This window comes from Lolium perenne, chromosome 6, assembly GCF_019359855.2.
Source record: "Lolium perenne isolate Kyuss_39 chromosome 6, Kyuss_2.0, whole genome shotgun sequence".
Lineage (NCBI taxonomy): Eukaryota > Viridiplantae > Streptophyta > Magnoliopsida > Poales > Poaceae > Lolium > Lolium perenne.
The window spans coordinates 187620061-187639731 of NC_067249.2; the positions used below are offsets into that span (position 1 = coordinate 187620061).

Below are 19671 nucleotides of genomic sequence, written 5' to 3' on the forward strand. Positions count from 1 at the left end.
CACACACTGTCACCATTACACCGTGCAGGAGGAATAAACTACTTTAATAACATCACTAGAGTAGCACACATATATATTGTGATACAAAACACATTGCAATCATAAAGAGATATAAATAAGCACTTCACTATGCCATTCATAACAGCGAATAAGTATTCTGTGAAATATAGCCTAAGAGATCCACACAGTGCACACACTGTCACCTTTACACACGTGGGACAAGGAGTCTCCGGAGATCACATAAGTAAAATCCACTTGACTAGCATAATGACATCTAGATTACAAGCATCATCATATGAATCTCAATCATGTAAGGCAGCTCATGAGATTATTGTATTGAAGCACATAGGAGAGAGATGAACCACATAGCTACCGGTACAGCCCCGAGCCTCGATGGAGAACTACTCCCTCCTCATGGGAGACAGCAGCGTTGATGAAGATGGCGGTGGTGTCGATGGAGAAGCCTTCCGGGGGCACTTCCCCGTCCCGGCGGCGTGCCGGAACAGAGACTCCTGTCCCCCAGATCTTGGCTTCGCGATGGCGGCGGCTCTGGAAGGTTTTCTCTGGTTTCGTCGAACGTGATAGGGTTTTCGCGACGGAGGCTTTAAGTAGGCGGAAGGGCAGCCTCGGAGGCCTGACAGGGGGGCCACACACTAGGGCGGCGCGGGCCCCCCCTTGGCCGCGCCGCCTTACTGTGTCGGCGCCCCGTGGCCCCACTTCGTCTCCCCTCCGGTCTTCTGGAAGCTTCGTGCAAAAATAGGAACCTGGGCGTTGATTTCGTCCAATTCCGAGAATATTTCCTTACTAGGATTTCTGAAACCAAAAACAGCAGAAAATAGGAACTGGCCCTTCGGCACCTCGTCAATAGGTTAGTTCCGGAAAACGCATAATAATGACATAAAGTATGCATAAAACATGTAGATATCATCAATAATGTGGCATGGAACATAAGAAATTATCGATACGTCGGAGACGTATCAGCATCCCCAAGCTTAGTTCCTGCTCTTCCCGAGCAGGTAAACGATAACAAAGATAATTTCTGGAGTGACATGCCATCATAACCTTGATCATACTATTGTAAGCATATGTAATGAATGCAGCGATCAAAAACAATGGTAATGACATGAGTAAACAAATGAATCATAAAGCAAAGACTTTTCATGAATAGTACTTCAAGACAAGCATCAATAAGTCTTGCATAAGAGTTAACTCATAAAGCAATAAATCAAAGTAAAGGTATTGAAGCAACACAAAGGAAGATTAAGTTTCAGCGGTTGCTTTCAACTTGTAACATGTATATCTCATGGATAATTGTCAACATAGAGTAATATAACAAGTGCAATATGCAAGTATGTAGGAATCAATGCACAGTTCACACAAGTGTTTGCTTCTTGAGGTGGAGAGAAATAGGTGAACTGACTCAACATAAAAGTAAAAGAAAGGTCCTTCAAAGAGGAAAGCATCGATTGCTATATTTGTGCTAGAGCTTTTATTTTGAAAACATGAAACAATTTTGTCAACGGTAGTAATAAAGCATATGTATCATGTAAATTATATCTTACAAGTTGCAAGCCTCATGCATAGTGTACTAATAGTGCCCGCACCTTGTCCTAATTAGCTTGGGTTAACACTGATTATCATTGCATAACATATGTTTCAACCAAGTGTCACAAAGGGGTACCTCTATGCCGCCTGTACAAGGGTCTAAGGAGAAAGTTCGCATTGGATTTCTCGCTTTTGATCATTCTTCAACTTAGACACCCATACCGGGACAACATAGACAACAGATAATGGACTCCTCTTTTAATGCTTAAGCATTCAACAACAGTTCATATTCTCATAAGAGATTGTGGTTTTATGTCCAAACTGAAACTTCCACCATGATTCATGGCTTTAGTTAGCGGCCCATTGTTCTTCTCTAACAGTATGCATACTCAAACCATTTGATTGTGAAAACCGCCCTTACTTCAGACAAGACGAACATGCATAGCAACTCACATGATATTCAACAAAGAGTAGATGGCGTCCCCAGGAACATGGTTATCGCACAACAAGCAACTTAATAAGAGATAAAGTGCATAAGTACATATTCAATACCACAATAGTTTTTAGGCTATTTGTCCCATGAGCTATGTATTGTAAAGGTAGAGGATAGAAATTTTAAAGGTAGCACTCAAGCAATTTACTTTGGAATGGCGGAGAAATACCATGTAGTAGGTAGGTATGGTGGACACAAATGGCGTAGTGATTGGCTCAAGTATTTGGATGCATGAGAAGTATTCCCTCTCGATACAAGGTTTAGGCTAGCAAGGCTATTTGAAACAAACACAAGCATAAACTAGTACATCAAAACTTATATAAAAGACATATTACAAGCATTATAAGACTATACATCGTCTTCCTTGTTGTTCAAACACCTCACTAGAAAATATCTAGACTCTAGAGAAACCACTCATGCAAACCAAATTTTAACAAGCTCTATGTATTTCTTCACTAATAGGTGCAAAGTATATGATGCAAGAGCTTAAACAAGAGCACAACAATTGCCAAGTATCAAATTATTCAAGACATCATACCAATTACTACATGTAGCATTTTCCGTTTCCAACCATATCAATTAACGAAGCAGTTTCAACCTTCGCCATGAAAATTAAAGGCTAAGAACACATGTGTTCCTATGAACCAGCGGAGCGTGTCTCTCTCCCACACAAGCATTTATTCAAACAAAAACAAAAACAAGAAACATACAGACGCTCCAAGTAAAGTACATAAGATGTGACCAAATAAAAATATAGTTTCAAGGGAGGAACCTGATAAGTTGTTGATGAAGAAGGGGATGCCTTGGGCATCCCCAAGCTTAGATGCTTGGGTCTTCTTGAATTATGCAGGGATGAACCACCGGGGCATCCCCAAGCTTAGACTCTTCACTCTTCTTGATCATAGTATATCATCCTCCTCTCTTGACCCTTGAAAACTTCCTCCACACCAAACTTGAAACAAACTCATTAGAGGGTTAGTGCATAATCAAAAATTCACATGTTCAGAGGTGACACAATCATTCTTAACACTTCTGGACATTGCCCAAAGCTACTGAAAGTCAATGGAACAAAGAAATCCATCCAACACAGCAAAAGAGGCAATGCGAAATAAAAGGCAGAATCTGTCAAAACAGAAAAGTCCGTAAAGACGAATTTTAAAGTGGCACCAGACTTGCTCAGATGAAAATGCCCAAATTGAATGAAAGTTGCGTACATATCTGAGGATCACGCACGTAAATTGGCAGGTTTTTCTAAGTTACCTACAGAGAATTCTGCCCAGATTCGTGACAGACAGAAATCTGTTTCTGTGCAGTAATCCAAATCTAGTATCAACCTTGCTATCAAAGACTTTACTTGGCACAACAATGCAATAAAATAAAGATAAGGAGAGGTTGCTACAGTAGTAACAACTTCCAAGACTCAAATAAAAAACAAAATTGCTGTAGTAAAATAAACACATGGGTTATCTCCCAAGAAGTTCTTTTTTTATAGCCATTAAGATGGGCTCAGCAATTTTAATGATGCTCGCGCAAGAAATAGGAATTGAAGCAAAAGAGAGCATCAAGAAGCAAATTAGAAACACTTTTAAGTCTAACATGCTTCCTATGCATAGGAATCTTGTAAATAAACAAGTTCATGAAGAGCAAAGTAACAAGCATAGGAAGATAAAACCAGTGTAACTTCAAAAATTTCAGCATATAGAGAGGTGTTTTAGTAACATGAAAATTTCTACAACCATATTTTCCTCTCTCATAATAACTTTCAGAGGCATCATAAACAAACTCAACAATGTAAGTATCACATAAAGCATTCTTATTCACATGCATAAAAGTATCATTACTCTCCACATAAGCATAATCAATTTTATTAGTTGTAGTGGGAGCAAATTCAACAAAGTAGCTATCATTATTATTCTCATCATCAAATATAGGAGGCATATTGTAATCATAATTAAACTTATCCTCCATAGTAGGCGGCACCAGAAGACCACTATCATTATAATCATCATAAATAGGAGGCATATCATAATCAACATAAACTTTCTCCTCAATACCCGGAGGGCTAAAGAGATCATTTTCATCAAAACCGACCTCCCCAAGCTTAAATTCTTCCATAGAATTAGCAACAATGGTGTTCAAAGCATTCATACTAATAACATTCCCATTAGCATGCATAAGTTCCATGGGTTTTTTAATTCTCTCTTCAAACACATCATGTCCTAATTCAAGATAAAGTTCATAAAGATCTCTCATTTTGTTGTTGTCTTCCATTAAGCCTTACTAGTGTAAAACAAGAGACAAAAAGATGCAATTGCAGGATCTAAAGGAAATAGCTTCGAGCACACACACAACGGCAACAGAAAAGTACTTATTACCTGGGACCGAAGTATGAATGCCTTTTACCTTTCCTCCCCGGCAACGGCGCCAGAAAATAGCTTGATGTCTACGGGTGCTTCTATTCTTGTAGACAATGTTGGGCCTCCAAGAGCAGAGGTTTGTAGAACAGCAGCAAGTTTCCCTTAAGTGGATCACCCAAGGTTTATCGAACTCAGGGAGGAAGAGGTCAAAGATATCCCTCTCATGCAACCCTGCAACCACAAAGCAAGAAGTCTCTTGTGTCCCCAACACACCTAATAGGTGCACTAGTTCGGCGAAGAGATAGTGAAATACAAGTGGTATGAATGAATATGAGCAGTAGTACGGCGCCAGAAAAGTGCTTGCTGGCGTGCAGTTGATGGTAGTAATATTGCAGGAAGTAAACATGCAGTAGAACAGTAAACAAACAGCGATAGCAGTATTTAGGAACAAGGCCTAGGGATCATACTTTCACTAGTGGACACTCTCAACATTGATCACATAACAGAATAAATAGATAGATGCTAGACTCTACACCCTCTTGTTGGATGATGAACACCACTAACTGTGTAGGATTACACGAACCCTCAATGCCGGAGTTAACAAGCTCCACAATATTCAATGTTCATATTTAAATAACCTTAGAGTGCATAACAGATCAACATAACCAAACCAAGTACTAACATAGCATGCACACTGTCACCTTCACACTACGAAAGGAGGAATAGATCACATCAATACTATCATAGCAATAGTTAACTTCATAATCTACAAGAGATCACAATCATAGCCTACGCCAAGTACTACACGATGCACACACTGTCACCATTACACCGTGCAGGAGGAATAAACTACTTTAATAACATCACTAGAGTAGCACACAGATATATTGTGATACAAAACATATTGCAATCATAAAGAGATATAAATAAGCACTTCACTATGCCATTCATAACAGCGAATAAGTATTCTGTGAAATATAGCCTAAGAGACCCACACGGTGCACACACTGTCACCTTTACACACGTGGGACAAGGAGTCTCCGGAGATCACATAAGTAAAATCCACTTGACTAGCATAATGACATCTAGATTACAAGCATCATCATATGAATCTCAATCATGTAAGGCAGCTCATGAGATTATTGTATTGAAGCACATAGGAGAGAGATGAACCACATAGCTACCGGTACAGCCCCGAGCCTCGATGGAGAACTACTCCCTCCTCATGGGAGACAGCAGCGTTGATGAAGATGGCGGTGGTGTCGATGGAGAAGCCTTCCGGCGGCACTTCCCGTCCCCGGCCGGCGTGCCGGAACAGAGACTCCCTGTCCCCGGATCTTGGCTTCGCGATGGCGGCGGCTCTGGAAGGTTTTCTCTGGTTTCGTCGAACGTGATAGGGTTTTCGCGACGGAGGCTTTAAGTAGGCGGAAGGGCAGCCTCGGAGGCCTGACAGGGGGGCCACACACTAGGGCGGCGCGGGCCCCCCTTGGCCGCGCCGCCTTACTGTGTCGGCGCCCCGTGGCCCCACTTCGTCTCCCCTCCGGTCTTCTGGAAGCTTCGTGCAAAAATAGGAACCTGGGCGTTGATTTCGTCCAATTCCGAGAATATTTCCTTACTAGGATTTCTGAAACCAAAAACAGCAGAAAATAGGAACTGGCCCTTCGGCATCTCGTCAATAGGTTAGTTCCGGAAAACGCATAATAATGACATAAAGTATGCATAAAACATGTAGATATCATCAATAATGTGGCATGGAACATAAGAAATTATCGATACGTCGGAGATGTATCAACCCCCGGTATGCCAAAGGCATGCCAAACCGGAGGGTTTGAGCCATCAAGATACCGGCTTGATATTCATTCCGGAGGACAAAGTTAAGCGTACGGCTAAGTAAGTCTATACCGGTATCCCCAAAGAGAGGCATACCGGTATGGGCTAAGAAGACACCGGGCTGCCGGTAAGAAGTGCTCTGTAGCACGTCGGCAGGACTGGTCAAAGATTCTCTCAGGAGCTAGAGGACAAGGATGACCTAAACAAAGTAGCTTTAAATGAAGCCCTGACGCCAAAGAAGAAGGTGACGCCAAAAGCAACCGGAGGACGTAGGACTCCCCGATTAAAGATGATACCGACGTCACCTGTGATTAAAGTAGCTTTATAAAGTAGCTTTGTAAAGTAATTTGTCTGTTCAAAGATGCCATTAGGGTTTCTTCCCCTGTAAGCCACTCTCTCTCCTATATAAGGAGAGGGGGCACACCCCCATCGCGGGTACGTAGAGTTGAGGAGCTATCTTGTAAGCACAAACCTGTATCCTGTTGAAATCAATGAAGAGAAAGATCTAGAGCAGAGTTCTTCCTTGTGTCTCTCTTCTTCTACCTCTGGCTTAGGCCAAGTTCTTGAGGAAAGCACCCGGAAGTTCATCCAATCTAATCCAAAAACCCTCCCCGGAATCCTCTAGCGTCCAACTCGGCCCCAACTTAAGCCATCCTATGGCATCTGTCTGTTCACCACGACGACAACAAGTGCCTCTATGGAAACGGTCGATTCGACCGTGCCTCCAGGGCATGGGTAGGAGGTGCTTTAAAGAGCAAGCGGGTGACAATGTGGAGGCCTCCCAGGCAACCATTACGTGCCGACTTTGTCTCCCCAAAGCCTGGTTGGAGGGCATGCAGCTACCAAACAAGCTCATAATGTGTGAGCTACGGTTTGTTCATGTCGTCTCAATTTTCCAAGTCGCTAGTAGAGTCTAGCACTAAGACGGACCCGCGGAGATGTACCAAAGGCACCTATTCTGGCATCGCCGGCTCACCGGCAGTCAATGTTGAAAGAGCATTTCTCCTTAAGTGGTTTTCGGTGTTTAGTGAAAAAATCATTGTGATCATACAGTGTGTTTAAGCATTATAGGTGCATGTGACGAATATCACAATACAGTGATCAACAATCAAAAGTGATAAGATTGAAGAAGGTGTCCAACGTTTTTCAATTGTTTGAGTCGCCAGGAAAGTCATACTAGTGTCGTACAATGAAAGGTACGGGTGAAATCAAATCACGTACACAAAATATACGTTGCAACCACTAAACCTTTCTAAATTTGGCTCGAGAGTACCCAGTTATTGCTTTCATCTTGGATGGAAGCTCTAGACCTGGGTGTCTACACCGGGTGTAAACATTTGGTGTGCTTCATTGGCGTTGCATCCAAGTGTTGCCGGTCCGAAAGTTCGACCGGAATCTAGTCCAGAAGTTGCAAGTTGCAACGGTGAGTTTCACACACTCTCTCCACCGTTAGTACAAGCTCCAATTTTCCTAGACCTATCTCCCTATCATACAAATCCTCATGCCCTTATAGGGTTTGAGAGAGAAGGCTTAGATATACGCTTTTACTAAAGGAATTTAATTTTTTTTCTTCTGTCTATTGTGAGACTTTGTTACTCTTGGATTCCTGAAACCTACCGAAGAAGTCATCCCCGAAGCTAAGGCGATGTAAAACTTCACGGTCCTTTAACTGAGTGGTCAAGGTTGGCTTAAAGTTTGTTTCTGATCTCCAAGAGATGCAGCAGCATGGTTTGCACAGGAAGGTCGGCATGTGGGTCCAGCACATAGGGATGTGCAGGTCATGAGTAGAGGAGGGCAGTTTGAGTTAGTAATAGAGAATTCAGAATATCTGTACTAACAGATATAAGATGCATGGCATGGACCGTTCATCATGGCTTTGGGCCTTTGGCATCCTGGATCGACCGATCACGCGGCCAAGTAAATTAAAGGAATTTAATTTTTTTTTCCTTCGGTCTATTGTGAGCCTTTGTTGCTCTTGGGTTCTTGAGAACCTGCCGAAGAAGCCATCCTCCAAGCTCAAGCTCAATTTTCATGGTGTAAAACTTCATGGTTATGTTGAGAGCCTTTAACTGAGTGATCAAGGTTGGCTTAAACTTTGTTTCTCATCTCCATGAGACGCAGCTGCATGGTTTGCACAGGAAGGCCGGCAGGTGGGTCCAGCGCATAGGGATGCGTGGGTCATGGGTAGAAGAGGACATTTTGTTTAAGTCTTCGAGTTTCAGTTAGGAATAAAGAATTCAGAGTATCTGTACTAACAGATAAGATGCATGCCATGGACCGCTCATCATGGCTTTGGCCTCTCCTGGATCGACCGATCTTGCGGCCAAGTAAATTATGGTCCAAGTTGGAACCGCAACTTGAACACCGCCGGCAACATGCAGACGCAGACGCAGCTACGTAGTAGGTCATCAGCGGTCGAGAACGTGTGATGTTTTCCGTGACAGAGTGAACAAGTGTATCAGTACCTCTGTACCCGGTCGGTCATTCCGTTGATGACGTAGTTAGTGGCGGAGCTAACCCAGAATTTTGGGGGGGGGGGGGGGCAAAACAGATAGTATGCAAAGTTTGGGGGGCAAATGGCTCTATTTTCTTCTCATTTAGATCCCTAAAATTTTTTTCCTTCAGAAATAATGCAAAGTCTGGGGGGCGGTGGCCCCCTCTGACTTGCACATAGCTCCGCCAGTGGTAGTTACCAGCGTTCGCCACGTCGTCTTACTCGTGACTCGTAGTGTTGTCGCTTGCTTATAGCTTTAGATTAACCCGCCAGCTAGCGTCGCTGATGATGCTAGTGCTGCACGCTCATGCTGAACTGAATACTGAACGTCTTCGTCTGTACTGTTTGTTTGTAACAGTTAGTGACTTCAGTCCAGCAGAAGCAACCAGAGTGAGGAATTAAACGAGAGTTATCTATACGATTGGTATCTTGACTGTAATGGTTAAACTCAAAACTTTTCTTTTTTTGCTGGAGGTGACGACCAAAATTCCTGAACTGGCATTCGTCTGAAGTAGGAATGGCAACGGTCTGCACCCGCGCGGGGATTGCCTTTTCTTCCCCGTCCCCGCGTTTGTGAAATTCCCCCATCCCCATCCCCATTCCCCACCTTGGGGACTATTTTTCCCCGTCCCCATCACCCATCGGGTATAGCAAACCCACGGGTTCCCCACCCCCATCACAAATAGTAGACAAATCATGAAAATATCTCAGAAATTCAAGCTCAAAAATAACTTAATACGTGCAGACTATAGAGTCACACAACCACACACTACCGCACATAAGACATAACGAGTACTTATATTTGACTCACATAGTTCACACGATGACACCACCGAATCACGTGATTACCAGAAGGTAAGCAAGCATTAGTGACGTGCGTAAATACGTGTTAGATGAAATTAAGCAGGACAAGCTAAATTTGTGGGATATTACCGATACGTGCGGGGCTCCGCGGGGTTTGGGTATGGGGACTGCTAGAACGCCCCCCGCCCCGCTTTCCCCATCGGGGAGCATGTCTTGCCGTTAATACCCCCATGGGGATAAGTTAGATACCACACCCGACCCCTAATAGAGGAAAACCCTGTCGGGTTTCGGGTAAACGGTCCCCGTTGCCATCCTTAGTCTGAAGTGCATACTCCCGTCAGTTTCGTCTGTACTGTTTGTTTGTACTAGTAGTAGCAGATTCGTGACTCTTTTTTTTTTTTTTTTTTTTTTTTTTGAACACGGAGCGCCCCGAAGGGCGAAGAAGCTTCATTAAAACAACCGGTGGGTGTACAACATATTACAAAGGACCCCATGAAATAGAAAAATTACACATAGGTCCCTGGCATTTGCAGAAAGGGCCTCACTAAGAGAAAGAAAAACGCAATCAAGCCCTTCTCTTTCCCCACCGACGAGCAGGAGATCAGCCATGTCGCCGTCGAGCTCCGAAGCGGGGACAAAACCACTTGCTTCCAAGTCGGCGTGGGATGCGACCGCCAACCTCCGAAAGGGCCTCCGGAGGAGGTTGAAGATCTGCCAGGCTTCACTGGCATAGATAACGGACGGCATATTTACCGCCGATGTGGTGCTCGAACAAGGTGCTTCTATAGGACTCCGGCGCCACCTCCTCAGCACCGCCACTCTGCAGCCTCCCTTGCCCATCGCCACCATGACGCCTGGAGATCGGGAGAGAAGAAGAGGAGCCACGTTAGAAGCAGCAAGGCCATACCGAAGCCACAACAGAGAAACCGGCTCGCCATCAATCCCGAAGGGCCTGCCACGGACTCGGGGAGGCGCGCGTTGAAGATGGCGACTTCGGCGAAGCCAGAGGAGCTTATTGGGGAAGCCATCCTCAGATCCTCCCCAATCTTTGTCCATCCACCATGGATGAAGTTGGAGAAGCGGAAGATCTGGACTTCGGCTGCTGCTCCAGCACAGCCAAAGCAGATGACGAGGAGGGAAGGGAGTGGCCTTATTGCTGGAGATGCCACGCCTCCCCTTCGCCGCCTGCCGCCGCTCCTGCCACCAGAGAGAAGCAGCGACGAAGAAGAAGACCTGAGCGGGCCGGATCTGGCCAAGAAGATCCCGCCACCTACTCCAATACTCCACAAGGGTAGCCGACAGAAGAAGAAATCCTAGACTACTATATACATCAGGCCAGGCGCCTCTCCTTCCTCCGCTCCGCGCGGCATCGCCGGCGAAGAAGATTCGGGATCGGGCCGGCAAAGGAAAAGAGGGCCGGTGGACTCTCAACGGGTTAGGCGGAGAGAGCCGATTCGTGACTCCAGTCCAGCGAAAACAGCCAGAGTGAGGAATCAAACAACATTGGTGCCTAGACCGTGGAAGTCAAAATTTCTTTTTGCTGTAGGTGACGTCCAAAATCCTGTCTGACTGGGTAAAGAATAGCAGTTGATGCAGCGGTCGAAGCAGACCAGCTTCATAATGTCGAACCCATCCATAAGATGTGCAGCCACAGGATCAGAATAAGAGCATCTTCACCGGCAACTCTTAAATAAGCTCCGACGGGTGCGTCGGCAGTTTTCTATTGCATTGTGCACACTGCAGTTTGTGGTTGTGTATCACCGTATTGTGGGCAGCAAGTCGATGCCGGAATCCCGATTGCCCGCGACCACAGCCTGCACCAGTATTTTGATCCAGCGACCATGGGTAACAGCTTCAGAAAAGACAGAGACGCTAGGATTGGCCATTGATTGCTCGTTACGGAAACGATCATGTTAACAGATCTCTTTCGAAGCGGAGACGATCGTGTCGTTGGTTAGATCATGATAGTCACGATCTGATGGTCAGGCGAAAAGTTCAAGATGGCACTGAGCAGTTCTTTTTTCACTCTCAAACGTAGCAGCGAGGAGCAGTGAGGAAACCATACAGAGGCCGTAAGCGGATATATGGCCGAATGCTAGCCTAAGTTAGAGAAGCCCTATTAATTAAGGCCCGCAGAATCGTGTTTGGCTGTAGCCTGCAGCCACATACCGGCCCGCAGCATTGACATGGTAGTTGATATGGTAGCGCAGACACTATTTATCGCTCATTGCCAGTGGTAATACGGCTCGCCCGCGGTGGCATTTTCTTGGAGCAACCCACATCGAGTTCATTCCTTTTCTTTCAGATGTTTTCCCGATACACTTCCTTTTGCCCGGTTATGGACTTATAGTTTGTATGGACTGGCCTATTCGATGTTATGTTTTTTCATGTAGTTGGTAGTTGTACTTCGTGAATTCTCAAAATTGAATCTTCATGACCATCTATTTTGTTGGATATACTTGCTTTTGTGCCGTATTTTTTTTTAGATCATATAGGTTCACCTTAGCTCATATCTAATCTTGTCTCCACCGCTGCCCATACCATCTCCATGCAACCCTTTGTAAATGCTATACACGCTAGCCGTGAAACTTTTTCCTCCTACCACATCCTCAAATATTTCTACAGTATGTACTCCCTCCGATCCTAAAAAAGAGTCGGGAAGCTAATACATTTTACGTTTTATATTTTAGTCGGCAAAATTCATAAATATCATCGTGGATAAACACAACGCAGGAGCTCCTGGTACGTTGGTTAGGCGGAGATCTATCCGTGGTGGGAGGAGCCGTGCCGGTAGGGCAGGGTGGTGGTTGGCCCTCTGCTCGTCAAGTCCACAGGATAATCAGGCGCGTCAGACATCCCTGAGCCCAGGGCGCATCGACTACGTGGTCAGCTCCCTGAATCGAGGATTCGACGACGGGTGCATGAGGGTTGTGCGCGAGGGAGATCGGAGCAGAGGGAGAGAGATCGAAGAATGAGGAGAGAGATCAGAGGTGGAGGGAGACCGGAGTAGAGGGAGAGAGATAATTGGTGTACATTCTGTATAATCGACATTCTCATCATATATCTCTGTGACGTGCTAACGGATTGGTCCAAGACACACCGGCCTGTTGGTTACAATTTGGAAAAAAAGGTTGGAAATTGACTAGTTTGATCCCTCTAATTGCCGTTGGAGACTATTTTCAGTTTGTTGTGTAAAATATTGTTCTCGGAGATTCTAAGATTATCAGTATGATATTAGACTTGCACATTCTTAGATTATTCGTAAAAAATCTGAGAGTGAACCGATGAACTCGGTTCAACCAGTAAAACTCTGAACCAACCGTCTCACCGGTTCGATCACCGGTTCGGTTTTTAAACCGGCGTTTCCCCAATTCAGGCGTGTGAGCGCAGCCCCGCGGACGCCATATCTGCTCCCTCCGTTCTTTTTTAATTGACTCAAATTTAGTACAATGTTGTACTAAATCTGAGTCAATTAAAAGAGAACGGAGTAGTTCCCTTCCCCAACTCCGGGCAACTGGACCCAGCCAACCCTTCGTCCTACCCTTCTCCGCATCACGCCGCCGCCGCCTCCTCTTCCCACTGTTCCCTCGTCTCATGCCCGCCCCCGCTGCGCCGGACCCTCGCTCCACACACAGGCAGCCTTCGCCGCTCGACTCCCGAAGCGCCCCCGCCGCCTCCGGCCCCAATGGCGCTGCCCTACCTGGAGGCCGTCCTCTGTAAGATTCCGCCTCCCCCCCCGCTGCGCATCCGTGTGGTTGTTGCTCCTTCGCTTGCTCGATCCGTAGATAGGGCCTATGAGATTTCGGTGTGCGCGGGATCCGCGTGTAAACCCTAGGGGTTAGTTGAGGTTGGGTGGGGGTTTTGATGCTGGATTTCCTTCCCGAGTGATCCTGTGACTTAACGTGGTGTGAGTCGTATGCGTGCGAGATTTCATCCAGCGATAGCAGCCTTCGCCGTCTGATGATAGTCGGGAACATTGATCTGAGGTGTTGGGTATAGTATAGCTTGGGTTATCTTATAGTGCACAGTTAGCAGAATGGCAGGAGCATCCGCAAGATATAAATTGACAGAAGTGTTTCTCCTTCGGGACACATCGAAGGGCCTTTTGTAAGTTTTATTATAGGTCAGATGAGTGAGGTTGCTAGTCATTTTGGATCAACTGACTTAGATGGACGCTTGCTCTCGACCTATGCATGAACTTGTTTATGCTGTCAAGCTTTTCTATGTAGCAAGATGAAGAATTATTAATTTATGATCACTTACTGAACTAGTTTCTCAATTAAGTACTTCTTGTCATCATTATTATTATCGCGTTTGCTTATTACTAGCATGCTCGTCTCAATGTATGTCCCTTCTGCAGGCTTTATGATTCTCAATTACATATTTGAGACATACCTCAACATCCGTCAGCATAGGGCCCTCAAGTTGCCAACGTTGCCGAAATCCCTGGCAGGAGTAATTAGCGATGAGAAGTTTGAGAAGGCGAGGGCTTATAGCCTCGACAAAAGGTGCGTAAGCATACTCTACCGAGTTCTTGCAACCATACTTTGCTTGCAAACCATTTCTGACACATAATTTCGTTAGGTGTGTTACTTTCTGTATCTTTTTCGATTGTATGTACTGACAGGTATACTTCTTGCAGTAATTTCAATTTTGTACGTGAGGCTATCACTATAGTGTTCGACATCACGATACTGTACTATAAAGTTCTTCCTTGGGTTTGGCAGGTAAAAGGAAGTCTTCAACTTGCTTCCATTGCCCTTCTCGCGCAAGAGTTTGGTTCTAACTACCGTCTTCCTTTTATAGAAATCTGGAGAGCTAGCAACCAATGTTGGCCTCAATGCAGAAAATGAGATAATACACACCCTCGCATTCTTAGCAGTTGTCATGGTGTGGTCTCAGGTATCATCAATTGACTTGCCTGCTTTAGATAGTTTTCCCCTTTCACCTTCAGTTAAATTAGCTTAAATAGTCTTTCGTCACCTAGTCGGATCAGGTATATTGTGAGGCAGTTGCTTTATTTGCTTGACTGTTTGGCTTTAGCTCTCAACTACCAAATATTTGATCATCTATGATGCTAGTTGTTGTCGGAAGGCATCTACGAATCAGGAATAGCATTGTGACGACTATATACTCCTTGATGTGTCTGTGCTGCTTTTGGTCCTGCAGAGATGATTGCGACTCTACGTCCTCTCCAGCACAGTTTTCAATCCTAAAATAACTACTCCCTTCGTTCCATAATTTTTGTTGTGGTTTTAGTTCAAATTTGAACTACAATCTTGATATAATTATGGAACGAAGGGAGTATGTTTAAAGGAATACAGTGGAAAATATTTGTGCCTTTATTGGAGAGTTCAATACTAGCCCTGTAGCCCATATCTATTTCAACATTTTCACGTATTGTTTTATCTTTGATTTTCGACATGAGGTGCATTTATTTTCTTCAAACTTTCATGGAAATAGATTTCAGTTCTAAAAAAGCTATGTTTAATGGAATACAGTGAAATGATCTGCACTTTTATTAGAGAGTTCACTACTACCCCTATCTATTTCAAAATTTAGTTGTTTTAACCTATGATTTATAACATGAGGTGCATTTATTTTCTTCGAACTTGCATGAATCAAGATTTCAATTTCTTTAGCCCTTTAGTTTTATTGACCAGCATGTTGTTTTTGAATGCTTGTGGAACATTTGGGCAGCAATGTTGGCTGCTCATAGCCATATTTTCTCTCATGGCGATGCAACTTCTTATGTAAATGTGATAGCTTAATACATACTTGATGCCATACAGATCACAGATTTGCCATTCTCTCTGTATTCAACATTTGTTATCGAAGCTCGACATGGTTTTAACAAGGTATGTCTATATTTTTCAGTTTCGCTCTTCTGTCTGTGAACTTAGAAGGATTAAGGAATATATATGTATCTTTGTATTTGAATCGTGTCAATTTGCGGTGCCTGGTAGCACTTAGTTTTGCCTTATGAATTTGATACATTTCCCAACGTATTTATGCTGATATTTCTCTTGCTTTGGGCCTTTCTCAGCAAACAATATGGCTCTTCATAAGGGACATGATCAAGGGAATTTTTCTATCCATCGTACTCGCACCACCAATTGTGGCTGCTATCATCATTATAGTACAGGTACCTCATTTCTTTCTATTGTGCTACCCTCCATTCTTAATTATCATGCTAACAAGCATCTTTATCAAATGTGCCTTTTAACTCTTTCTGGAATACTTGATTAACTAGGATACTTGATTAATGTTTTATGTATTTCTTCAGAATGGAGGTCCTTACCTAGCAATATATCTCTGGGGTTTTATGTTTGCGCTAGCTCTCCTGATGATGACAATTTACCCCATCATGATCGCACCTCTGTTCAACAAATTCACTCCTGTGAGTATCTTTGTTTCCTGCACTGCATCCGTTGTATTTGCTTCATTTAATATTTTGTGTGAGTATGGTATAGGCTTCCAAGCAGCATCTGCAACTCGGCATCTACAATTTTAGATAGTAACTTAATGGTAAAATTGATCTTAATAGTTGCTGATTTTAACAGCTTCCCGAAGGTTCACTCAGGGAGAAAATAGAGAAGTTAGCAGATTCTCTCAAATTTCCTTTGAAAAAGCTTTTTGTGGTTGATGGGTCTACCAGATCAAGTCACAGTAATGTATGTTATGTTCTCTACCTTCAGAGTTAGTGTCATTGCTACCTAGTTATTTATATTTTTCGAATATGATTTCAACTTTCAATCTCTTTCAGGCTTACATGTATGGATTCTTCAAGAACAAGCGCATTGTTCTCTATGACACATTGATTCAGCAGGTTTAAACAAATCACGGTTCTTGTACCGTGTTCTCTTTTTTTCTGTTGCAATTTGGGAATGCATGCATGGATTTGAGTACTTAACGTCCTTGTGTTTGTTTCAGTGTACTAATGATAATGAAGTAGTTTCTGTTCTTGCACATGAGCTTGGGCACTGGAAACTCAATCACACTACATATTCCTTTGTAGCTGTCCAGGTATTTTCTCGTCCAGATCACTAATTATGACCTGCATATCGGGCACTCGTTTTGTTTTGTTGCATTTAGCATACTGGTTACCTAAGGTAGTGTTCGGTTACATGCATGAAGTTAGATAGGATATGGCCATCCAGGTTGGTAGGGATGGGGCAAAGTCAATTCTGTGTTTGGTGGATTGAAGTGGTGAGCCAATTGTATGTTTGCGAGTGATAGGTGTGGATGGGATGATCAAGAATTTTGTTTGTTGGAGCCTTGGGGTGACAAGAGTAAATAGGGATGGATTGTGATAACTCTTGAGTACTTATGTATGGACAAGTTTGCACAAAGCATTCTATTCATCCGTAAGAAGCTGTTGGACGGTTGCTGACTGTTCTGTCTGCCAACTTATCAATGATGCTAACACTTAGAAGGTCAAGTATTACAAAAAAAAAAAAGGGCTGTGACAGTGAGAAATGTCCAGTGAGTTAAGGAAAAATTGGCCCCAAGAGGTGAGTGTATGCTAACATGTGCTCGCATGACAGCGTGGGCAAGAAATGACTCAGATCATCTGAATATTTTACCACTTAGACTTGTCCTCGTTTTTGGAGGTATATTCCTGTATTGGGATATATATACCTATAGCTATCCGATCTACCCAATGAACCAAACAAAAAGATGGTTTGCAAGCTGGATGGCAATCTCCCATCCAACTTTGAAGCAACCAAACACTGCATAAAGATAGGTAGTAGTCCAGTGAACCTGCCTTAAAAGTGGGTTTAGCCTGAAGTCCTCTATTTGTTTGCTTGAAAGGGCTCGTGCCGTTGTTTTTCTTAGAAGGACATTTATATCATTGCATCAGGTGGTACATCATTACTGGATCAGGAGGTAGGAAACAAAATTAAGCTTGGCCGCTCTGTCGGAGGAAACTGATAAGAACGTGTTTCTACAAGTCCAAGCAGTTTTTTAGACTCATGTAGTGTAAAAAAAACTGATAAAAAGTCAAGCAGTACTGTTTCTGAAGTATCTTGTTTATTTTGTACAAAGTGAAATGTACTTCTGATGAAGACCCTAGTAGGTGGTGCTAATCCTTACAGTGGATGATGTGATGACTCACGTTGGCAGTTACTTAGATGTATGAGTATGCAACACAATAATTCGTAGCATAAATTAGCAGGAAATCAGTTTTCCACAAAAGAGCACCAAAGGACACCGGAAGCCATTAAGCATGAAAGTGGTTTTAGGCACCTTCAAGGTGCAGGTTTCTAGTAATACTTGGTGGAATTGGTGTGCTAATGCATCATAATATCAGTTTGTGTCCCCCTTTCATTAGTTTTGCTGAAATCATTTAAAAAAAATTTGATTTGTGGTCAAAAGAAAACTAACATCTAAAGCATTTTCTAGATGTTCAAAGTTCCTTTTTTCACCTCATTTTCTATTTGCAGCTGCTTACATTTATGCAATTTGGAGGATACACTCTAGTAAGGAATTCCAAAGATCTCTTTGAAAGTTTTGGTTTTGATGATCAGCCTGTGATAATTGGTCTGATCATTTTTATGGTATGTTATGCTCATTCGACTATCTTTCTAAGTATTATCGTGCTATTATCTTTTCGTGGAGATGTATTGGCATCTTTTTGAAATGAATTAAGCATGCATCTACGGATTTCAAGCATTGTATTCATTGTTTTTTTTATTGACACACACATTGTTTTCATGACAGCACACCATTATACCTGTCCAGCATGTTCTGAGTTTTTGCCTCAACCTTGTCAGCAGAGCATTTGAATTTCAGGTTCATTCTTTTCGTCTCAAATTTTCTGCATTGCAAGCTTAAAAATATTTTGTTGCACATACCTAATCCTGTTTTAATGTCCAGGCTGATGCTTTCGCCAAGAACCTTGGGTATGCTCCAGAGCTCAGAGGAGCCCTTGTTAAACTACAGGTTATCATTTAATGGCCCTTCATATTTATTCTGTGTTTTTTTAATAGTTGATCATGGAACCACTGTTATTTTTTTACTGGACATGGACATCTTACTTCAAGATCTGGCCATAATTGATAATCCATCAAACAACTTTCTCTCCCAAAATCCAATGCTAGATTTGTTTGAGAAACTACTAGCATCCTCGACTGTACTTCTTGCTTTATTCTCCTCACGCCTATCGGAGAATAGAGCATCGCTCTCTTGGCAAGGAGTACGGTTGCGCACCCAGCCTGCCTGTGTTCGAGTCTCGTGCTGCTGGGTGCACAGGGTTGTTTCTTCTATTAAAATGTGCCGCTAAGGGGTAGTCCTGGCTGGTCTCGTTTTTAAAAATTCTCCCAGACCTATCTTGTATGAACTTATACTACTAATATTAATGTTTCATCTACGTTAGCAATTTACATATGCTCCGTATGAAGATTTGAGTTAACTAACTTTAATATGTATGCCTTAAAATTTCAGGAAGAGAACTTGTCTGCAATGAACACAGATCCATGGTATTCAGCATATCACTACTCCCATCCACCCCTTGTTGAACGACTCTCTGCTCTTGAAGATCTGGATAGCAAGAAAGAGAACTAATTGAAGAGACGACTGAGCTGATAACATACTCGAAGCGTGGAGGTTTTGATCCTTCTGTGGGTTACTGTATACATGGCAGCTATCAGTTCATTGTTTCCATCTAAATGTACGGATGTTAATAGGGATTTGATACATTAGAGTCTCTGGAAACACCCATCCATACATGTTTACGGGAACTGTAAGAAACTATGCACCTCTAGGTTAAGGTAGATCTCACTCATCAATCGACTCACAGATACACATGTTTGTTCAATATTGACAAAGAGTAACACTGCATCTACGGACTAATTTCTACAAAATCTAGCTTACGGACTCATGTGGAATCAGGTGGGAGGTTCACAGCCCCTGAAATCACGAAAGGAACCAACAGTTCAACCAACCGGCTGGTACCACGTCCGTCCGTAAGAATTTTCCGTAAGCAGCAGTCCGTAAGTTTAGCTTTTCCGATTGAGAAATGGGTGTGAATTAGCTATGAGGTGTTCAGATGGACCAGTTGGAATGTTCTGATTTCTTATTATTTTTGCGTTCCACCAGGTGTCTAACATTCCACAAAAGTAGTAAAAAGGTTATCGAAGCATGTC

At 43.3% G+C, this 19671-nt stretch overlaps 1 protein-coding gene across 1 annotated transcript; it reads left to right on the top strand.

The window, feature by feature from the left end:
* The first annotated feature begins 13014 nt into the window (after positions 1 to 13014).
* On the top strand, positions 13015 to 19366 carry LOC127306670 (CAAX prenyl protease 1 homolog). Its single transcript, XM_051337339.2, has 14 exons — positions 13015 to 13239; positions 13884 to 14031; positions 14166 to 14250; positions 14330 to 14425; positions 15316 to 15381; positions 15570 to 15668; positions 15810 to 15923; positions 16087 to 16197; positions 16290 to 16352; positions 16457 to 16549; positions 17971 to 18084; positions 18248 to 18319; positions 18404 to 18469; positions 18971 to 19366. The coding sequence occupies exons 1-14, from the start codon at positions 13209 to 13211 to the stop codon at positions 19088 to 19090; spliced, it is 1278 nt and encodes a 425-aa protein (XP_051193299.1). The 5' UTR covers positions 13015 to 13208; the 3' UTR covers positions 19091 to 19366.
* Positions 19367 to 19671: the final 305 nt, after the last annotated feature.